A 22,038-nucleotide genomic window follows, 5' to 3' on the forward strand; every position below is an offset into this window, starting at 1 on the left:
TTTGAGCTGCTCATCAAGTGTCCTTTATATATATGTACTCGTGCCCGGGCTTAGTGCTTTATTGTCATAAGTCCAGTTCTCTCCTCTCTGAGATGTCGTTCTAGCTGTGGCAGACACTGCTTGTTTGTTCCCTCCTGGTGACTCACTAACACATGGATGGTCATCTGGATGATTCTCATCCCTTATTTGGTGCTGGGCCAGTCAGACACGTATGGCCATAATGTGATTATCCCTCCCACCGCCTGGCCAGTAAACCTGCTAACAGCATTACGCTGAAAGACTGGAGAGGGAAAGAGAAAAAAATTGACTGCCTCGGCAACACACACTCATGTCACATACATGCGCGAGCCCCTCCCCCACACACACACACAAGCCTGCACACACGTACACCAGACTAAGAGGTAGTAGTACCCTGTTATATGTTTTTAGGATGTGGGTGCTCCATGATAAATGTGGAACTTGGGGTGGAGTGTGTACTTGTTGATGAAGAGGCAGAGATGGGCAATTTTATACAAGGTGGTCAAAGGCTGTGCTCCACACTAAACACTAACAACATAGTTTTAACATTCCTGGGCTGACCATTTCCCTACAAGAGCCAACATGTCTGCCCAAGAGTATGAGGTTCCTTTTGTATTGGCCCATATTTGATGTCTATTTGGGATAAAGAACTGGGGTGACCAACCCTCCTTCTGGATAGCAGTCCTTGTGCAGGGTTTTGTTCCGGCCTTAATCTAACACATCGGATTTATACTAATTGTTTTGAATAGTTACCTGAATCAGGTGTGTTTTTGGTTGGGATGCATGATATATCGGTGAACGAATCGGACGATAGTAGCTAAAAATGCCAACATCGGTATTGGCCCGATGTCTAGTTTAACGCCGATGTTAAAAACCGATGTCAAAGCTACCGTGCATACCTATATAATGTAGATGCATGACGTAATGACGCCACGTAAAATTTTGCGTTACACTTGCAACACAGCATTCCTAATCTAGCCCACAATGTCTGCTGTGTGGATCGAGCAGTCAACAAGTTGAGTAGTCATTTGAAAGAGTAAGACAATTAAAGCGAGACAACTCAAAGGCGAAATCCATTAAAGCCAAGGTAATGGCTTCGCTGACTGGTCGAACACCGGTACACACTACCAATTGCGCGTTACACAGAGTTACACAGTAATAGCGTCATTGTTATTAGTTTAAAGACATACATACTATGGAACGCCGTTTGGGTATTTCCTTGTCAAAAAAGATACAGTAGCACTGTCCAAGCTGTACAAAAGTCTGCAAACACCGTCCACGAACGATGTGTTTACAATGCCGTGTTGGTAATAAAGCATAATTTGTTCGACCCCAACTTCATGGGGAAGCTAGCTTTAGCTTGGTACCTAGCTAGCACCAATACAAGCAGCCTGAAAACAATGACCAGTAGAAACTGCAGTCATTTAAAAAATATTCTTAGCAATGATTTATGAATCCTTGTGAATAAGTATTAGCTAGGTTGCCACTTGTTGGTATGACGTAAAGGTAACGTAAGGGTAATGGCGGACTGAAGGGATTTATGTAGAGCACCTCAAGATAAAACATAATATTCGAAATATCTGCTAAATTAGACTAAAATATTAGCACTACTTAATCTGGTGAGTGATAACCTTCAATCTGGACAATAACACAAAACAAATCCTAAAACTAGAGACATTTATCGACAAATATTACGAAAACAGGCAACAACCAAACATGACGGAGAGTAAGACAGGGGAACCGATTACAAAACGAAAACGTGACTCTTCTACAGACACTGATGATTTAATATTCTCACCACCCGGAATGGTAAAGGTCGAAACCGATCTGTTAAAATCAATAAATGACAAACTGGGTATACTTGAATTAGTTAGTAAGGATATAAAAGAGTTGAAGGCAAGCCTAGAGATGAGTGATGAAAAAGCTGCGACATTGGAGAAGCAAACACACGCGCTAAAAGGGACAGTCAATAAGATTGAAACCGAAATGAATGGAATTAAAAAGGAGAACACCGTTCTGAAGGAAACCTTACTAGACATACAAACTAGATCCATGAGAGAGAATTTGGTACTTACAGGTATCCAAGAAAAAGGAGAAGTTCCTGAATCTATAGTTAGAGAGTTCCTCCTTACAGCGCTTCAGATTCCACGCGAAGTTATCGACAAAATCCAACTTGAACGCGTTCACCGCTTCGGACAGAGAGGGCAGAGGTACGAACGCCCAATCGTTGCCAAATTTGCTTCATTTAAAGATAAAATAATGGTTAAAAGCCTGGGTAAAAGACTTGCTGGGACCAAAATTGGCATGAATGATCAGTTTCCGAAGGAAATTGCAGAACGGCGCAAAGTTCTGTATCCAATTTTCAAAGAAAATAGATTAAAAGCGAAACGAGTAGCTCTCGTCGTTGATAAACTATATATTGATAACCAGTTGTTCAGAGACACAAAGACTACTCCATGGTTATTTTAAAAATTACAAAGTTCTCATAGACGAGGGAAATAAACACAATTCAAGCCCGGTTACTGATTGTAACAATACAATAAAAAATATAGCTTTTCTATAAATCTTCACATATAACTAATTGAACACACAAGCACTAATTCAACATAGTGAAGATAAAAACTAAGTAAACAGAAGGCACAGTATGTGTGGATGGTATGGTTTGTGTTTATTTTTTATTTTATTTGTTATGTTTGGAAAGTTGAGTGAGTGAGTAATGAAATGGTTGCATATCCCAGAGCCAATGTATTGCTGTGAGCCGGGTATGAGAGGGCTTTCAATGTTGTTCAGATGATGGATATACTTTTATAATGAATTATACGTCTTATTTATTTATTGTCCTATCATGGAGAACTACATTTTTTATTTATTTTTTTATAAATTATATCTAATTATTTATTATCCTATTTTAATGGTACGGTCCATGGCACTATACCCTAGACACCCACCTGAATGACCCAGATACTAAGGAGAAGTCCCTAACTGTTTTATGTGCCCGCTGTAAGCGGTCTGTATGCAGCTAAAATGAGGTCAGAGACCAAGAGCAGCACTGCCCCCTCAAGATTCTGAGCCTGCTTGGCAGGGTTGGTCCTGCAAAGCCAAAGCCCCAATAAGGGAGAGCATAATATACAAGGAAATTCTCAAAGCTGCTAATGAGAACCTTGACGACCTTGTACCTAGCCGGTGGGGATTCCGGTGGGGTGCCCCCACCCAGGCAGTGGCAGTGCTGGCAACACTAGCTGCAGTAACCCATGGGGAGGGGGTCACACTCGGACATTCAGAGAGGGGGTATATTATTGTGGCCCTGGCGGCACAAAATCAAAGTCGGACTGCATGGAGATGCGTGGGGACATGGTCATGACGGGTGGCCGTATTGTGGGTGTTTCAGGAATAAGGTGTACATTTGACCTCCATTATCTAGGATATGACAATGGTAAATAAATCTCTCAATTTTTGCTAATTTTTTGTGCGGTCTTGCAGGCCTTCTCATGCAGCTGCAACTGCAAGTGCATTTGTAAATCATGACCCATCTTGAGTTGGGCTCTGGGATGGTGCAATTGTTGAGAAAGTGAGCTTATGGTTGTGTGGGGGTAAGGGCTGAGTGTGTGTGGGTGTATGTGTGTATCCCACAACTGTTGCGAAGGAAGAAGTAAAAGATGTTAGGGACAATAGAGGATGATCCACAGATATACATAATACAAATCGAGGTGAGGGCAATGGAAATGCATATGGTAATTGATCTTCTTCAATTCGGTAAATGGCACTGTATGCTCTTTTCAAAGAATGGATCCCAGTCGGTTCAGGGCTATGGGATACAGGGGGTCGAGGGTGGTCTACCGGGCATTGGGATGACAAGCCATCTCGAGATGAGGCCTTTTAGCGGGTGGAATAGTAGGGACCAATTGGAGGTTTACTTAGTAGAAATGCAAATATCATGGTACAACTATATAGACACTCAATCATTATGTTACTTTTTAATAGTACGTTTACAAAATATATTCTGATTAAAAGAATGAAAGGTGTGTCTCATTATGGTAAGTGGTGAAATAAGTATAGCCAGTTACAATTGTAATGGCTTAGCAGATAATAAGAAAAGACGATCAGTATTTACCTGGCTAAAAGAGAAGGATTATAATATCTATTGTTTACAGGAAACCCATTCAACAGTTTTAGATGAAGTTTTGTGGAAAAAGAACTGGGGGGGCAAAATATATTTCTCCCATGGGCAAAGAAATTCAAAAGGGGTGATGGTTTTAATTAACAATAATTTTGATCCAAATGTGCAAATTGTCCAAACAGATCCTCAAGGTAGATGGATTATTTTAAATATGTTATTGGACAATAAACAAATATGGCTTGTTAACCTATACGGTCCGAATAATGATGATCCAAGCTTCTTTGAAAATATATATAAGAATTTATCAACTCTACAAGCAACACTAGACTCTATTATTATAGTGGGAGATTTTAATACGGTCTTAAATACCTCTATAGACCGGAAAGGAAATCACACTACAAACTATCACCCTCAGGCACTTAAGGAAATCATGAATGTCATGGATATATTGGAATTAGTGGATATATGGAGACTTAAATACCCTGATTTAGTGAGATATACATGGCGGAGGCTGAATCAAGCTAGTCGTCTTGACTACTTTCTTATACCATTCTCTCTGGCACCAAAAGTTAAAAAAGTGTTGATAGGGGACAGAATGCGGTCGGATCATCACATAATTGGCATATATATTTCTCTTACAGAATTTCCACGTGGGCGAGGATATTGGAAATTTAATCAAAGTCTACTAGATGATAAATTGTTTAGAACTAGGACAGAAGATTTTATAACTGACTTTTTCAGACATAACATAGGTACAGCAGATCCCCTTATTGTATGGGACACTTTTAAGTGTGCCTTTAGAGGCCATGCAATTCAGTACTCATCTATAAAACAAAAGCAATTTAGATCAAAAGAGTCCATATTAACAAAGGAAATTGAAGGACTAACAGTACAGTTAGATAGCAATAAAAACAGTACCATAGAGGCACAGAATAAGTTAGAGGAAAAACAAAAAGAAATGGAGGAACTTATTCAAGAAAGATCCAGTGTAATACATTATAAAAATAAAGCGAACTGGATGGAATATGGGGAAAAATGCACCAAATTCTTTTTCAATCTTCAATATAGAAATGCTACCAAAAAAAATGTATTAAAACTTGTTACAAATGATGGAGTCACGCATGATTCACCAAATGATATTTTGAAAGAGGAAGTAAAGTACTTTAAGAATATGTTTTCGTTTCAGGCTCCTCCATCTCCACTAACTGAAACTAATTGTATGGATTTTTTTCCTATTAATAATGTAAAATTAACATCTGTACAGAAAGACTCATGTGAAGGCCAAATTACAGAGGAGGAACTGCTTGATGCAATTGGGGCCTTTAAGGATGGGAAAACTCCAGGGCTGGATGGCATACCAGTGGAAGTATACAAAACTTTTTTTGATATACTCAAAGGACCATTATTAGCTTGTTTTAACCACTCCTATATAAATGGTAGATTATCAGACACGCAACAAGAAGGTCTGATATCGTTATTACTGAAACAGGACCCAAGTGGTATATATAAAGATCCAGTCCAATTAAAAAATTGGAGACCTCTTACACTTCAGTGTTGTGATGCAAAAATCCTAGCAAAATGCTTGGCGCATAGAATAAAAAAAGTTTTGTCAGATATTATTCATCCTAATCAGACAGGTTTTTTACATGGACGATACATTGGAGATAATATAAGGCAAGTACTGGAAACAATAGAACACTATGAAATATCGGGGACACCAGGTCTGGTTTTCATAGCTGATTTTGAAAAGGCTTTTGATAAAGTACGACTGGAGTTTATATATAAATGCCTAGAGTATTTCAATTTTGGGGAATCTCTTATAAAATGGGTTAAAATTATGTATAGTAACCCTAGGTGTAAAATAGTAAATAATGGCTACATCTCAGAAAGTTTTAAACTATCTAGAGGAGTAAAACAAGGTTGTCCACTATCGGCATATCTATTTATTATTGCCATCGAAATGTTAGCTGTTAAAATTAGATCAAACATTAATATTAATGGATTAGAAATCCGTGGCTTAAAAACTAAGGTGTCATTGTACGCTGATGATTCATGTTTTCTTTTAAAACCACAACTAGAGTCTCTCCACGGCCTCATAGAGGATCTAGATACCTTTGCTATCCTCTCTGGATTAAAACCAAATTATGATAAATGTACCATATTACGTATTGGATCACTAAAAAATACACATTTTATATTGCCATGTAGTTTACCAATTAAATGGTCTGACGGAGATGTGGATATACTCGGTATAAAAATCCCAAAAGAAAGAAATGATCTCACTCCAATAAATTTTTATAGAAAGTTAGCAAAAATAGATAAGATCTTGCTACCATGGAAAGGAAAATACTTGTCTATTTGTGGAAAAATCACCCTGATTAACTCTTTAGTCATATCACAGTTTACCTATTTGCTTATGGTTTTGCCTACACCTAGTGACCTGCTTTTTAAATTATATGAACAAAAAATATTCCATTTTATTTGGAACGGCAAGCCAGATAAAATTAAAAGGGCCTATTTATATAACGAATATGAATTCGGAGGGCAGAAATTATTAAATATTAAAGCATTAGACCTCTCACTAAAGGCATCAGTCATACAAAAGTTATACTTAAATCCAAACTGGTTCTCTAGTAAATTGGTACGAATGTCTCATCCTATGTTCAAGAAGGGCCTTTTTCCCTTTATTCAGATTACACCTGCTCACTTTCGGTTGTTTGAAAAGGAAATAATCTCCAAAATATCCTTATTTTTTAAACAAGCCTTAGAAAGTTGGTTGCAATTTCAGTTTAATCCACCTGAAAGGACGGAACAAATAGTACAACAAATATTGTGGTTAAATTCAAATATAGTAATTGATAAAAAAACTGTATTTATCGAAGAAATGTTTAAAAAAGGTATAATTTTTGTGAATGATATCATAAATAGGACTGGTGGAGTTATGTCACACATGCAGCTCACACAGACATATGGAAATGTCTGCTCTACCCAAAATTACAACCAATTAATTGCAGCATTACCACAAAAATGGAAGAGGCAAGTAGAAGGGGAAAAAAGTAAGGAACTTGTATGTCGGCCCTGTATTAAAGAACATAAATGGTTAAAGAAAAGTGTGATAAATAAAAACATATACCAATTTCATTTAAGGACCAAAAAACTGACAGCTGTGCCATATAAATTGCAAAATAGTTGGGAAGAGATGTTCGATGTACCCATTCCATGGCACATGGTTTATGAATTGATACGCAAAACAACGCCGGATTCAAAACTTCGAATTTTTCAATTTAAATTATTGTACAAAATTCTTGCAACTAATAGAATGTTATATATATGGGGTATACAATCTTCCCAGCTCTGTAGATTCTGCTGTGAGGAGGCAGAGTCATTAGACCATTTATTTTGGTATTGTCCATATGTAGCTCGTTTTTGGTCACAGGTCCAGGAATGGCTGAAGAATTGCAACATTTGCCTAGAACTAACGCTACAGATAGCAATACTGGGGGATTTGAAAAGCCATAGTCAATCAATCAATAATATAATAATTATTTTAGCAAAAATGTTTATTTTTAATTTACAATCTGTAGAAGCTATGAGAATAGGAAGGTTCAAATCTTTTGTGAAGCATCACAGCACAGTTGAAAAATATATGGCAAATAAAAATCCGAAATGGATGATGTTGGAAGATAGATGGGAAGGGTTGAGTAGAACTGAAGGGTGGGACTAATAACAAGATAAACAATGTAGGGCATACGGGATCTGTGAAATGTGTATAGGTGCGGAGCTTTTGTGAAATAGCACAGTTACAAGTGGAAATAAAATTGGATGGACAACAGAAATAGAGGAAGGACTAAGAACAAACAAGAGAGAACTATTATAAAGTAGTCTGTGTCTGTAAAATAGGTATAAGATGTATAAATTGAAGGTAAAAGCAGAAGTGTTTATTAGTTTACTCCAATTGGGGGAGCGGTGGTAGGGTTGCGGGGAATAATAATAAAGGTATATTCTTTAAAAAAGTATGTATGTCTATATAGGTATGTGTATGTATATATGTATACTGTATATGTATGCATGCGTGTATGGATATATATATTTACCCAAAAAAATATGGGGGATTGGAAATGATGCAGACAATTACATTGGAAGCAACATTCTTTCCGCAATATTAAGCTGATCAACCCCAAGAAAAAAAAAAAAAAAAAAAAAGAAAAAAAACATATCGTCTGTCGGCTTTTATAAAATTGTAAAGGCATATCCTGTTTCCATCAGCCTGGTCATTACTTTTGAAATGGTTGGATCAATATCCACCTTCATGATATGGATGAACCTCTGATAATCAAGTGATATTTAGAATGTCTGAGTAGTTCTATATGATGTCATAATACACCCCTCTGACAATAGGTTGACTGGGGAGGTGATGTACCACAGTCAAAGTCCTGCAATAAGAGCTAAGAGACTAATATTTGTGTAAACTATATAAACTGTTTACAATTTGGCTCATGCATCCTCCCTTCTCTCCCCTGTAATGATTCCCCAGGTTGTTGCTGTAAATGACAACGTGTTCTCAGTTGACTTACCTTGTTAAATAAATAAATAATAACCATGAAAAAAAAAAAAAAAAAAAAAAAAAGGTTGCCACTTGTTGTTCGCCAGTAATTTTCTATATTCTTAGAGATGATTTAGGAATCCATGTGAGTAAGTATTAGCCACTTGTTCTCCTATTGAAATAACTAGCTAGCCTGCTACTTAACCCTGTTGCCCAAAGCTAACGTTATAAGCAGCCAGCTAGCTTCGTCTGGCTAGTGAGGCTTGACTGGACCGGGTTATGTGTTGCCACAATAAGGATTAGGCACAATAGTGGAATTTGCGGTTTGCCTTCAAAATAAAAGTATGTAATTGACAGTGATGCAAATTAATACTAATATTAGAATTATGCCATACTTTTATTTTGAAGGCTAACCGCAAATTCCACTATTGAGGCTAATCCTTGTTGTGGCTAGATTCACATAGATGGATCCGACCACCATTAATCAAATAAGAACTGTCTTATAAATGAGGGTTATTTTAGATGATGACACCTAGATTATGTCGTTTTACTATGTTTTTGTGCTAGAACATTGTTTGCATCCATGAGCTAGCTAGCTTTTTTATGACCAGCACTGTAGGTGCGCGAGACAACTTTACCAGCATCATAGCATACATATCGATGAATCGTTGTGACATGAAATATGAGTGATAGGGTAATCAATGTGTAATAACTACGTAAAAAATGTATGAACGCATTAAATTATGTGACATGCAATCATATTTAGGGCCTGATTGGTCAACAAGTTTATTTGACATGTATCTTTTTGACATGCAAAGATCCAAACGGCATCCCATAGAAATCCTGGTTGAGAATGAAACGACTGAACAAATGAACAACGAAACAGCACAGCAAGTAAGTGAAATAAATTGTTATACTGGTAATGGGGACAATGCAAACAAAGTAACTTTTTGGTGTGTGCGTGTAACCTTTTATTTAACTAGGCAAGGCAGTTAAGAACAAATTCTTATTTACGATGACGGCCCGGACGATGCTGGGCCAATTGTGTGCCGCCCTATGGGACTCCCAATCACGGCCATATGTGATACAGCCTGGATTTGAACCAGGAACTGTAGTGACGCCTCTTGTATTGAGATGCAGTGCCTTAGACCACTGTGTGTTTGTGTAACTATTTAACTGTACTAGAATGCTTAAAAGGCAGCAATTTTTATTTATTTTTTCTTATCGTTTTTTTTTACAAGGAAAATATCGGTATCAGCCAAAAATGTCATATCGGTGCATCACTAGTTTGTAGGTTCGGCGCATAATCACAATCACTTTCATCCAGAATTTGACTTGGTGAAGTGGTGCTGCTAACAATAGACAGAATTTACAAGCCTATATACCCAGTAGCTGTCCATTTAGGAGGGTAAGTCCAGGGAAGGGGAAATCCTCTGGTCCCTGGAGCAGACAGTCGGTTAGAAGGTAGGCAGTAGCCTAGACAGACGTGGGTCAGTGGACAGGTAGGCTGGCCCAGACGCTGGAAGTCTGTCATTTAGCTGTGACATTCTATCACACAGACCTTTGTTGCCTGTGATGTCACACACACCTTGACCCCCGCTCTCACAGCGCAGTGCAGCACAGAGTGTCCCTTGGGGAGATGTGTGTACTCTAACAAATGGCAGCCAATAACCCAACAGTCACTGCTCACTGTCATTAGTTATCATATTATATATTCACCCTATGGAGGGAGGGGGCTACCAGTATGGAATGCCGTTTGGGTCTTTGCGTGTTAAAAAAGATACACGTCAAATGACACTATTTGACGTGTCAAATAAGCTTTTTGACCAATCAGCACCTGAATATGACAGCATGTCACAATAATTTAAGACGTTCATACATTTTTGACGTACTGTAATCAATGTGTAATCACTCGTTGTTCATATGTCACAACGATTCACCGATACGTATGCTATGATGCTGGTGAAGTTTTTTGTCTCGCGCCCGTCCCGCTCCCATACGAGCGCAGACACGCTTCCCCAATCTCTGGACAGTGCTGGTCGTAAAAAAAAAGCTACCTAGCTGATGGATGCAAACAATGTTCGTCCCCCAAAACATAGCAAAACGACATCTTAGCTCGCTAAGTGTCATCATCTAAAATAACCCTAATTTATAAGACAGTTCTTATTTGATTAATGGTGGTCGGACCCGCCTATGTGAAGCTAGCCACAATAAGGATTAGCCACAATAGTGGAATTTGCGGTTTGCCTTGATCTCAATGAAAGTCATGCAAATAATACAAATAGTGGAATCATGCCTTGATGGAATAGATCATGCTAAACGAGGTTGGAATGTTTATATAAAATCAAAGACAATAATTAGTTAATTTTGACATCTGTTAATCACACTGGATGTATTAGACTTTAGAATTGCTTTGGGGGCATGTGTATTTCAGTGTACAGCCTTACCTATGGATTGTGGATCAATGGACATGGTGTATCAGTCTAATCAGTGACACCCAGAGAACATTAGCATTGTAGCTCTTATTGCGGGACTCTGAAACCACTGTGAATTGAGCCACATTTACTGTACCAGTCAACCTACTATGTACACTTTTCTAGAGGAAAAACAATACAACGTGGATGTTTTGGAGCCTGAACTCTTGAGGATTTTTGGGGAAAAAGCACTTGGGTACTGAGTAGGCTGATTCCCCAATCGTTAGATAAGGCTGTATAATACAATATGAATGTCAATAGGCTGAATGAGGAGGTGATTTCCCACAGTCAAAGTCCTGCAATAAGAGCTACGAAGCTAATATTTGCGTACTCTTCACAGTTGTGTTCTCTGGGTGTCACCGAGTAGACTGATATCCCATTTCATTGCTCCACATTCCAACACTCCAACCATGTTTAACATTATCTAGTCTAAATATGGCATGATTCCACCAATTATAACCTTCTGCATCACTTTCAAATAGGGACTTTTATATTGAAACCAAACCACAAATTCCACTATAGTTGCTAATCTTTATTGTGGCTAGCTGCACAGCAGGTAACCTGGTCCGGTCAAGCCATAGTAGCCAGATAAAGCTAGCTGGCTGCTTATAGCGTTAGTTTTGGGCAACAGGGTTAAGTAGCAGGCTAGCTAGTTATTTCAATAGAAGAACAAGTGGCTAGCTAATACTTACTCACATGGATTCCTAAATCATTGCTAAGAATATTGAAAGTTACTGAGTTTCTTCTGTTCATTGTTTTCAGGCTGGTTGCATTGGTGCTAGCTAGGTACCTAGCTAAAGCTAGCTAGATACCCCAGAAGTTGCTGATAACATCCTGTATCAAAGATATTTGCAAAAATGTTTGATCCTGCTCGTTTGATCCTGATCTAATGTCAAATGCTCACACAGATGTTTTCTCATTCGGTCGAACAAATAATGCCCTATTTCCAACGCTGTATTGTACAGCTTTGACAGTGATCGTAATGGTGGCGCTTGGCTTGCACGTGCAAATTCAGCACACACAACATTTTATAATAGAATTGTGTTATTTGACATGTCAAATTAAAAACTTATTTGACGCATCAAATAGCGTTATTTGACGTGTCAACGACGATCCATATACCGGTAGTTAGATCTAGTTAGATCTTCAGTCATGAGTCACTCACTTACAGATTTGGTTCTCTCAAATGTCATTTTTTCCTCTCTGGGGTTGAGACCTCTCGCTGTTTCAGCCGTTGTAATGGAAGGGGGGGCTGTGCGTCTGGTTGTTTGAGTGAGAAAGACAGAGGAGAGACAACCAGTAAAAGCACAGCCCCCTTCATTATCGAAGCATTGTGCCGATAACATCAAAGAGCCATTCCAGACTCTGAAGTCAGAAGGACTTTGAGAGTTAGGTGTTAGCCAGACTAGTGAAATGATTGAGTGTGACAGATCTAGGTTTATGGCTTTTTACATGGAAAAGAGAACAGCAATGTCGTTTATGACATACAGATAGCAACATTTTGAATGAAAAAGTAAATAAAGTATATGGGATTCTACATGGTCATAATCTGAATTATCTGCTATTATAATAATTTCTAATTGTCCAATTTGAACAAAAGCAACCAAATAGTGTGCTGGGGGGTTAATAAAGGTTTCTAAATGTACTATTTTGCATGCGTACTTGATGGTCCTGTTGTAATCTTTGTTACTTGAAGCACACACACATTGCACCAAATGTGGATCTAGTGTTCGTCTGACGATTTGTTATGCGCGCTGTGTTTTATGGACCACCCGTTGGTGGATGTCTGACTGCTCACATTTTCACAGATTCTACTTGTTAAATTGGTGCGCAAATTACAGCCGTCGCTCTGTTCACAGGTGCAAAGTACTCTCAACCAGCCAATGCTATTGGTGTGTCTGAGCCCTTAGATAGGGGAAATTTACACCTAAAGTGTTTGATTTTTATTGTAAAAAGCTATTTGTTTGACCAGTTACTTAGAAACACTTAGTGATAGTTCAATCATATATGGATTGAAATCTGTGTCTTAAGTTGATATCAATATCTATCTAGACTGCATGACCATTGGCAACCATTAAGATATAGATGTACACAAGCGCAGTGAGTGAGCGGGTGAAAATAACTTGCTCTCTGGGGCCTTGGCAACCTTTGGCCTCCTGCCTCTCGTTTTCAGGAGTTTTCTTTTGTACTGACCAATGGGCTTGGGGCTATTAACAGCCCCTCTCTTCTCTCTCCTGTCCGGATCTTGTTTTGATTCCTGATACTTTTATTGGGTTTGTCTTAAAGGAGAAATTCCTGTTCTGCACATACTGTTTTACCTTCTACCCCTATGTTCCTTTATCTTCCGTCCTGTGGGGCCACTGAGTGCCCCCCCCCCCCCCATGACCAATCCGCCTCTGGTGAGGGCTACTGACCAGTCTGTCTGTCAGCCTTGCTACACCCCATGAACCTGGCTGCAGCTGCGTTTGGGTTGAGGGATGGAGGGGCCCAAGGTATCCAGCTGGGTTGGAAGGCCTGGTGGGGGCAGGTCTGGGTCTGGGTCCGGGCCCAGATGTAGATGGTTTAGGTGAAATGGAGATGTTGGCTAATGGGGGAAGGGCACAGGAGCTTCTGAGGAACACAACTCCTTAGGCTTCACTCACAGGTTCCAAATAAATGCTTTATGAGTGTTTGTAGGGCTGTCGCGGTGACCGTATTACCGCCACACTGGCAGTCATGAGTCATGACCGCAGTCAAACTCTATGTGACTGTTGAGTCACTAATCTCTTGTGTACTCTGGACATGCATTGGTAGTACCTAACGACCATCAGGGTGCTATTGGCCTGGTACTCGGCTCTATTGTCCCTCTAACCACTCTGACATCATTTACATTACATTTACATTTAAGTCATTTAGCAGACGCTCTTATCCAGAGCGACTTACAAGTTGGAAAGTTCATACATATTCATCCTGGTCCCCCCGTGGGGAATGAACCCACAACCCTGGCGTTGCAAGCGCCATGCTCTACCAACTGAGCCACACGGGACCTCAATGTAAATGCAATCCAAAATCACTGCATATTACCCATGGAAGAAAAACATACAACAACAAAAATATTTAAGATGTCTTTGGTACATAATTGGTCTATCCTATGCTCCAAAATTACACACATTTTAGTAATTGCCTTTTTGGTGTGGATTGTGTTATGCAGAGCCTACTGGATGGACTGGTTACCTTATGAAATGCTCCAAACGTTCTATCCATGAGTCAGGGAGAGAACGTATAGGCCTATGTGACGCTGTTGGTTCACTGATTTGTGCAGGACGGCTTACAGAGTTTGCTTACAATTATAGTGAATTTGTGTTTTATTTTAAATAGCCTAGTAATAGGGCATTTTTTTAAATATTTTATATATCATAAAGAATATGCTGAAACATTACCTTTTAGCTTCAAAATATCTTACCACCATGCGTTTCCATCTTATCCTCTCCTTCATTCCTTTCTCGAGCGTGCAGAGATGGCAGCTAGCAACAGTTTATTTAAATATGTTTCGTTGTAAAAACAACATGTTACTTACGATTGATGTTCCCGAACCGATTCCACTTGGTTTCCTAAATGAAGCACTGGGTAGCTGCAGGAACATGGTTGGGAGAGCCCATGGCATAAAGAGTTTAGGTGGAATATCACCTGTCGCACGTGTGAAGTGAAATAAGTATTCTTATAATCCCAGTCATTTCTATATGCAATCCTGTGTGAAAGCAGAGTTTTGATGGTTGCCACTAAAACGTGGAGGATCCCAGCTGCTACTATATTTATTTCTCAGCTGCTTGGCTATAAAACTGAAGTAGCCTGCCCGGCGTGATTTAAACTGCGGGAAAGAAGCCTCCATTCACAATTCGAGTGCATCTTGATGACCTGCTATTTGCCCCTGTTCCTACCCATTTGGTAATGGGCACATTACCACATTTGACATATTAGTGAAGAAGAGATTAAATTGTGAATAGTCGGATGGGTAAAAATAGGATTACTTGATGAGAGAACAGGGTGTGCAGCCCGAGGCAAATAACAGATGCCTATAGTTGCATCACTCAGCCCATTATAAACTCAGCAAAAAAAAAGAAACGTCCTCACTGTCAACAGAGTTTATTTTCAGCAACTTAACATGTGTAAATATTAGTATGAACGTAACAAGATTAATAAACTGAACAAGTTCCACAGATGTTTAGCTACCAGTTGCATTAATTACTGCAGTGCATCTCCTCCTCATGGACTGCACCAGATTTGCCAGTTCTTGCTGTGAGATGTTACCCCACTCTTCCACCAAGGCACCTGCAAGTTACCGGACATTGCTGGGGGGAATGGCCCTAGCCCTCACCCTCCGATGAAACAGGTCCCAGATGTGCTCAATGGGATTGAGATCCGGGCTCTTCGCTGGCCATGGCAGAACACTGACATTCCTGTCTTGCAGGAAATCACGCACAGAACGAGCAGTATGGCTGGTGGCATTGTCATGCTGGAGGGTCATGTCAGGATGAGCCTGCAGGAAGGGTACCACAAGAGGGAGGAGGATGTCAGTGAAGAGCACTTTTTGCCAGTCCTGTCTGGTCCAGCGACAGTCTGTTTGTGCCCATAGGCGACGACGTTGCCGGTGATGTCTGGTGAGGACCTGCCTTACAACAGGCCTACAAGCCCTCAGTCCAGCCTCTCTCAGCCTATTGCGGACAGTCTGAGCACTGATGGAGGGATTGTGCGTTCCTGGTGTAACTCAGGCAGTTGTTGTTGCCATCCTGTACCTATCTTGCAGGTGTGATGTTCGGCTGTACCGATCCTGTGCAGGTGTTGTTACACGTGGTCTGCCACTGCGAGCACGATCAGCTGTCCGTCCTGTCTCCCTGTAGCGCTGTCTTAGGCGTCTCACAGTACGGACATTGCAATTTATTGCCATGGCCACATCTGCAGTCCTCATGCCTCCTTGCAGCACGCCTAAGGCACGTTCACACAGATGAGCAGGGACCCTGGGCATCTTTCTTTTGGTGTTTTTCAGAGTCAGTAGAAAGTCCTCTTCAGTGTCCTAAGTTTCCATAACTGTGACTTTAATTGCCTACCGTCTGTAAGCTGTTAGTGTCTTAATGACCGTTCCACAGGTGCATGTTCATTAATTGTTTATGGGTCATTGAATAAGCATGGGAAACAGTGTTTAAACCCTTTACAATGAAGATCTGTGAAGTTATTTAATAAAAATCCAAATATCTTTGAAAGGGATGTTTCTTTTTTTGCTGAGTTAATATTTTGTTTTCTAAGACATTCTAATGTTTATCATTCACAACTAAATTTGCCAAATAACACTAAATCTAGCATGTAGGGTTTCAAATGAACACTTTTACGCTCAACATAGCCTCTGAAATATGCGCACTCGCTCCGGAATGGGAAAAATATATTTTCTATTTTATTCTGCTAAGTTCAATTATATTATTCTTACAATAAAATAATGGCACGGGGCTGATAAGCATATCTTGTCAGCTAAATGAACTAGCCTATAGCATGGCGCATAGCCAGATAACATACAGTAGGCCGACTCATATTTGGTTCTTCTGAAATACATTTTCTTCATATGTTTCTTTACACCTGCCTAAAATAAAAATTGTGAGGGTGTATATTCAAGCAATAAGGCCCGGGGGGTGTGGTATATGGCCAATATTCCACCACTAGGGGCTGTTCTTACGTGCGATGCAACGTGGAGTGCCTGGACACAGCCCTTAGCCATGGTATATTGGCCATATGCCACAAACTCCCGAGCTGCCTTATTGCTATTATAAACTGGTTACCAACCTAATTTAAAGCAATAAAAACAAATGTTTTGTCATACCCGAGCTATACAATGTGAAATATCACAGCTGTCAGCCAATCAGCATTCAGGGCTCGACCCAACCAGTTTATAATAACCCTCTAGATCCCAATAGAATTCTATAATGCTGCTGTAGATTACTGAGAATTTTCCAAGATAAAGCTCATTTTCTCACACATTTCAAACACACTGCTCTAAGAACTTCTAATTGTCATTTGTTCTTTAACTTAGTTTTGAAGAGCAGATTCATGTCAATAGGAGTAACACTCATTTTGTCTTCCATTGTGTACAATTACTATAAAAAAAACACAATGTGTTTTTGACTCCAATAATAAGAAGAAGAGACTTGCTTTGGCCAGGAATCACGAGCAATGGACATTAGACCGGTTGAAATCTGTTCTTTTGGTCTGATGGGAGATTTTGGTTCCAACCACCGTGTCTTTGTGAGACGCAGAGTAGGTGAAGGTATGATCTCTGCATGTGTGATTCCCACCGTGAAGCATGGAGGAGGAGTTGTTGTGACCTAAGCCCAACAGATAAACACAAATGACTAATCTCCATTTCGTTGTCTGTATGGCTAGTTAGCGAAAGTGACAGCTGAGGTTGATGCTTCGCGCGCGCAGCCTATATTCACCGCCACACAACTTTTCTTGCCTAACAGGCTGGCTAGCTAGCTAGACACAGATATCATTGTAGAGAAAAAAAGGCAGTTTGCGGCCACTATAGTAATTCTAAAGAAGGGCCCTTGACTGCCGCTATGGGTTCTAAAGGGTTAAATTGATTTATTAAACTTTTTTAAATGTAGATGTTCCAAAGGCGCACATCAGCGGCTTGTATACGTGGAGTCTTTGAAATTATAAATTTGTTTTATTATTTATTATCAGTCAATTACTGTGACACAGGCAGTCATTTGCATGACAATAGCCGGCGTACAAAATTTGATGACCGCCACAGCCCCAAATGTGTCTATGCTTGGGTGTACTGAGTGTTTATTCTGTCATCTCTCCGCAGAATGGGAGCGCTGCTTGGGCTGATGAGAATGACAGTGGAAGAGGAAGAGGAGGAGAGGCCTCCAGAGACTTTGCTAAGGTACGTATCTGGTCTAGAGCACATTATGGCTGAACCAGGCTTTGGTTTGCACTCAGAACACAACAGGTCATCAAATACCTATCTAGCAGTAAAGAAAGAATGTTATTCATCTCATAGAGAAGGTCACAGGTCAGATTTTATATAATGAACCCTTACTATTTATTTGTAGTGATTGCTTGATGATACTTCCTGCTTTCCTTTAGTTAGCCAATTGATTGGAAGCAATTCAATAAATACAAATGCATGTTGGACTTGAGTGGTATATTTAAAAGTATCAAAAGATAAGACTGACTGAAACGCAATGGTTTTCACCTTCAGCTGTATGAGCTTGACAGTGACCCCAACAGAAAGGAATTCCTGGATGACCTGTTCACCTACATGCAGAAAAGAGGTAAGAAGGCTGACTTTTAGAAAGCAACTTTCCCCTACTACTTCCATTTAGACTTTATTCATTTCCTCTTTTATGTGCTATGGTTCACTTGTAGAGATACTGAAATTCTCACAAAGAGTGTGTCTTGCCTGTATGATTCACAACACCATAGTTTCTCTTCCACTTTCAGTCGCATGCAAACACACACACACACGAAACAAGCCCTTTCTCAGAGAAAATTGTAGTCAACTAGAAAAGACACAAACTATTGAACACTGAATCCTGTTTCCCTGTGTTGAAGATGTTTGAGGGCTTGTCAGGTGAGATCAGTCTCCTGCTGTCCCGTCTGACCCGCGTACGCTAACACACACCGTCTCAGACCTGAGAGAACCTGTTTAGGCTGTGACTAATTCACTAAGCGCAAAGCCTGGAAGGCTCCACAATCAGTATGGCCCCTCAAATGAGAGAGACCACCTCAGACTACAGAACTGCTAAGGGATAAAGGGCTCAGTTCAAGCCAACCTGCAATTTGCAGTATTTTATAAACATAGCTTTTTCCCTGTGGTCAAATCACATTTTCAGAATGCTTTTAGCTCATGCTCAAATGCCAGGTACACTCCTCTCCATATGCATTTGGACAGTGAAGCTACATTTTTAAAAATTTGACTCTATATTCCACCATTTTGGATTTGAGATCAATTGTTTCATATAAGGCATAAGTATTTCGACAAATTCACAAAGTGTATTAAAGTAGTCAAAAGTTTAGTATTTGGTCCCATATTCCTTGCACTCAATGACTACATCAAGCTTGTGACTCTACAAACTCGGATGCATTTGCAGTTTGTTTTTGTAGTTTCTGGTTATATTTTGCGCAATAGGAACTGAATGGTGACCAATGTATTGTCATTTTGGAGTCACTTTTATTGTGAGTAAGAATAGAATGTTTCTGAACACTTCTACATTCATGTGGATACTACTATGATTATGGATAATCGTGAATTAATTGTGAAAAAGGTTCGGTGAGAAAGCTAGAGGCACAAAGAACATGACTTATTTCTCAGTCTTTCGTTTAGATTTGTATTGTGGAGTAATTACAATGTAGTTGATCCATACACAGTTATCTCCTATTACAGCCATTAAACTCTGTAACAGTTTAAGTCACCATTGGCATCATGGTGAAATCCCTGAGCAGTTTCCTTTATTGTCCGACAACTGAGTCAGGAAGGGAGCCTGTATCTTTTTGTAGTGACTGGGTGAACACTTTCTCAAGGCACTGTACCATAATGAATTTAATGGTTTGGAAATAATTTTTCCACTGTAGCTACTGGCTTTCTGTGACTTTACACTATAGAGTAATACTCAATTCCTAATTTTATGATTGAATCCCCCATACCCCTGCACGTCTTGTAATGAGAAAGGGTTTGTTAACTAACTTGTAACAAATAAAGAAGAACATTCTCATTTAACATGGTCAATTTATAAACACGAATAATAATTGTATATAAAATTGTTTTTCAAATGAAAAAGTTTTATATTGCGACGTGACGAGATGAGCATCTCGCGTGTGAGCGTTATTTTTCAAAACCAGTGATAATTGGAAATAGTTATATTGGGCACATTTTTGAGAGTTCAAAGACAGCTTTTGTAGTAATATAAACTTTGAAACAACTGATTTGTAGTAGGCTACAGAATTAGAGAAAAGTTGTTCCTCTGAACCTCAGGCAGTAGCCTCAAACAAGCCTGTTACTCTCCCCAGTCAGAGGCAGCCTGCTTGTCTCAGACTCTGACCAGCAACCTATACTCCTTATTTATGTTTAGAAAACAAATTTGAAGGACAAAATTGTGGGGATAAAACACTCATCATGTTTATGCAACCTAATCACCATACTAATTCTTCCAGGGGGGGAGGCGGGCATATGATGTTCCCCCATGATGAAAGGGGGCCATGACCAAAAAGGTTTTGGAAGCACTGAACTAGCTAATGATTAGCACAAATACAGATGGGCAACCCCATGTGCCTATTTATTTATAGCCACTATGCTGCATCATTTGGGCTACAGGTTATAATGCTTATTGCTAAATAACACACCAGTCTGATAATATGGACCAGGGGGAAATTATATTCTAATGGTGTCACCATTTTACATGAATTTTGGAGTAGAAAAGTCACCAGGGCTGCGTTCAGTACAAAAACATGTAATGCAACGTTCAATTAAATGGAAACGGGGTGTTCTGAACGACCAGTTGAAAAACGGGGAGGGATTCGGTTGTGGGTTCAAAATGCACCGCTTCCCTTCAAATATATCACTCATTGCTTCAAGCCACACCTCGGCACACCCACCAAACGGAGCAAATGTAGGCTATCTTAGTCTGTTCAAGGAAGTTGAACGTTTTGGGGAAACATGTCATTCAATACAAGCCGTTACGCAACATAGCAAACATTCAATCAAACCCCAGAACTGACTTTCTCAGTTGTTCTACCAAGAAATTGTCACGCATGGTTCCTTTCTGAACTGTTAGTTAGACCAACAGTTTATAGTAATACAGAAATTATTGGTATTTCAGTTGTGGTTGGGATATATTGACCAAATTATCAGGAAAGTCTTAAATTCACCAGAAAAATCTCAACTATTTCTTGTTTTATTATTCTGCCCCTAGAAGGGTGTTGACCCCGGAATCTATTGACCCTGACCACCCATAATATGCAACACAAAGTTACGCACTTGGCAAAATCTAACACAACCAAAACATACTGCAAATGAATCTGAGTTTGAATAGTCAAAAGCTTGATGTAGTCATTGTGTGCTTGGAATGTGGGCCCAAATATTACACTTTTGACTACTATAATACACCAAGTGAATTTGTCCAAATACTTGACTTCCTCAAATGGGCAGACTAGATACATAAATAACTTGCATTTCTAAATGGTAAAATGGATTTGTATGAAAATACCCTCAAATAAAAGTTGACATTCTGTACTGTCACCTCGTATGAAACATTTGATCTCAAATCTAAAATGCTGGAGTATAGAGCCAAATGTAAAATGTTAGTTTCACTGTGTGTGTGCGCGCGCGCTAAGATACTGTCAAAACATTGCCACGGCGGATGCCATCGACTCCGACCCTAAGACAGTCAAATCACTGAGTGCCTGTAGAGAGAGCCTTGTGTGTCCTCACACAGCCAGTGAAATCAGCGGTAGCTAGTGACTCCCCTCCCTGGTCCCTGGGCTTGGCCGGCCTGGCACGTGTGTTTTAGATGTCTTGTTGGGGGATGATGTATTAGTTAGAGGGAGAGGATCTGTCATTGGCCAGTTAGCATGTCAATGCTCTGACAGTGGGGAGTGGAAGGCTGACCCTTGTACTATGTTGGTCAGATGGCAATCTTCATCAAGCCGACTAAAACGCTAGATCGATGATGATGACTTAATCAGTTGTTCTTTGTGGTTTCCTTTTTTATTCGCTTATACTGCAAGTGTGTTGTTTTCAACCAGTCATGGTCAATCTGGTTTCATTCATGGTGCATCATTTTGTTCAGAACATGGTGCCAGGATGAGTTTCAAAATCGAATTTGTTTCGTCACATGCTTAGTCCACACCTGTTGTTT

At 39.7% G+C, this 22,038-nt stretch overlaps 1 protein-coding gene across 1 annotated transcript in view; it reads left to right on the forward strand.

The window, feature by feature from the left end:
* LOC120046656 (AT-rich interactive domain-containing protein 3B-like) overlaps positions 1-22,038 on the forward strand; it is an 82,518-nt gene that overhangs the window by 29,461 nt on the left and 31,019 nt on the right. The window contains exons 3-4 of the mRNA XM_038992052.1: positions 17,988-18,065; positions 18,384-18,456. Coding sequence (XP_038847980.1) covers positions 17,988-18,065; positions 18,384-18,456 — 151 coding nt within the window. The remainder of the gene's footprint in view (positions 1-17,987; positions 18,066-18,383; positions 18,457-22,038) is intronic.

This window comes from Salvelinus namaycush, chromosome 1, assembly GCF_016432855.1.
Source record: "Salvelinus namaycush isolate Seneca chromosome 1, SaNama_1.0, whole genome shotgun sequence".
NCBI classification, from domain to species: Eukaryota; Metazoa; Chordata; class Actinopteri; order Salmoniformes; family Salmonidae; genus Salvelinus; species Salvelinus namaycush.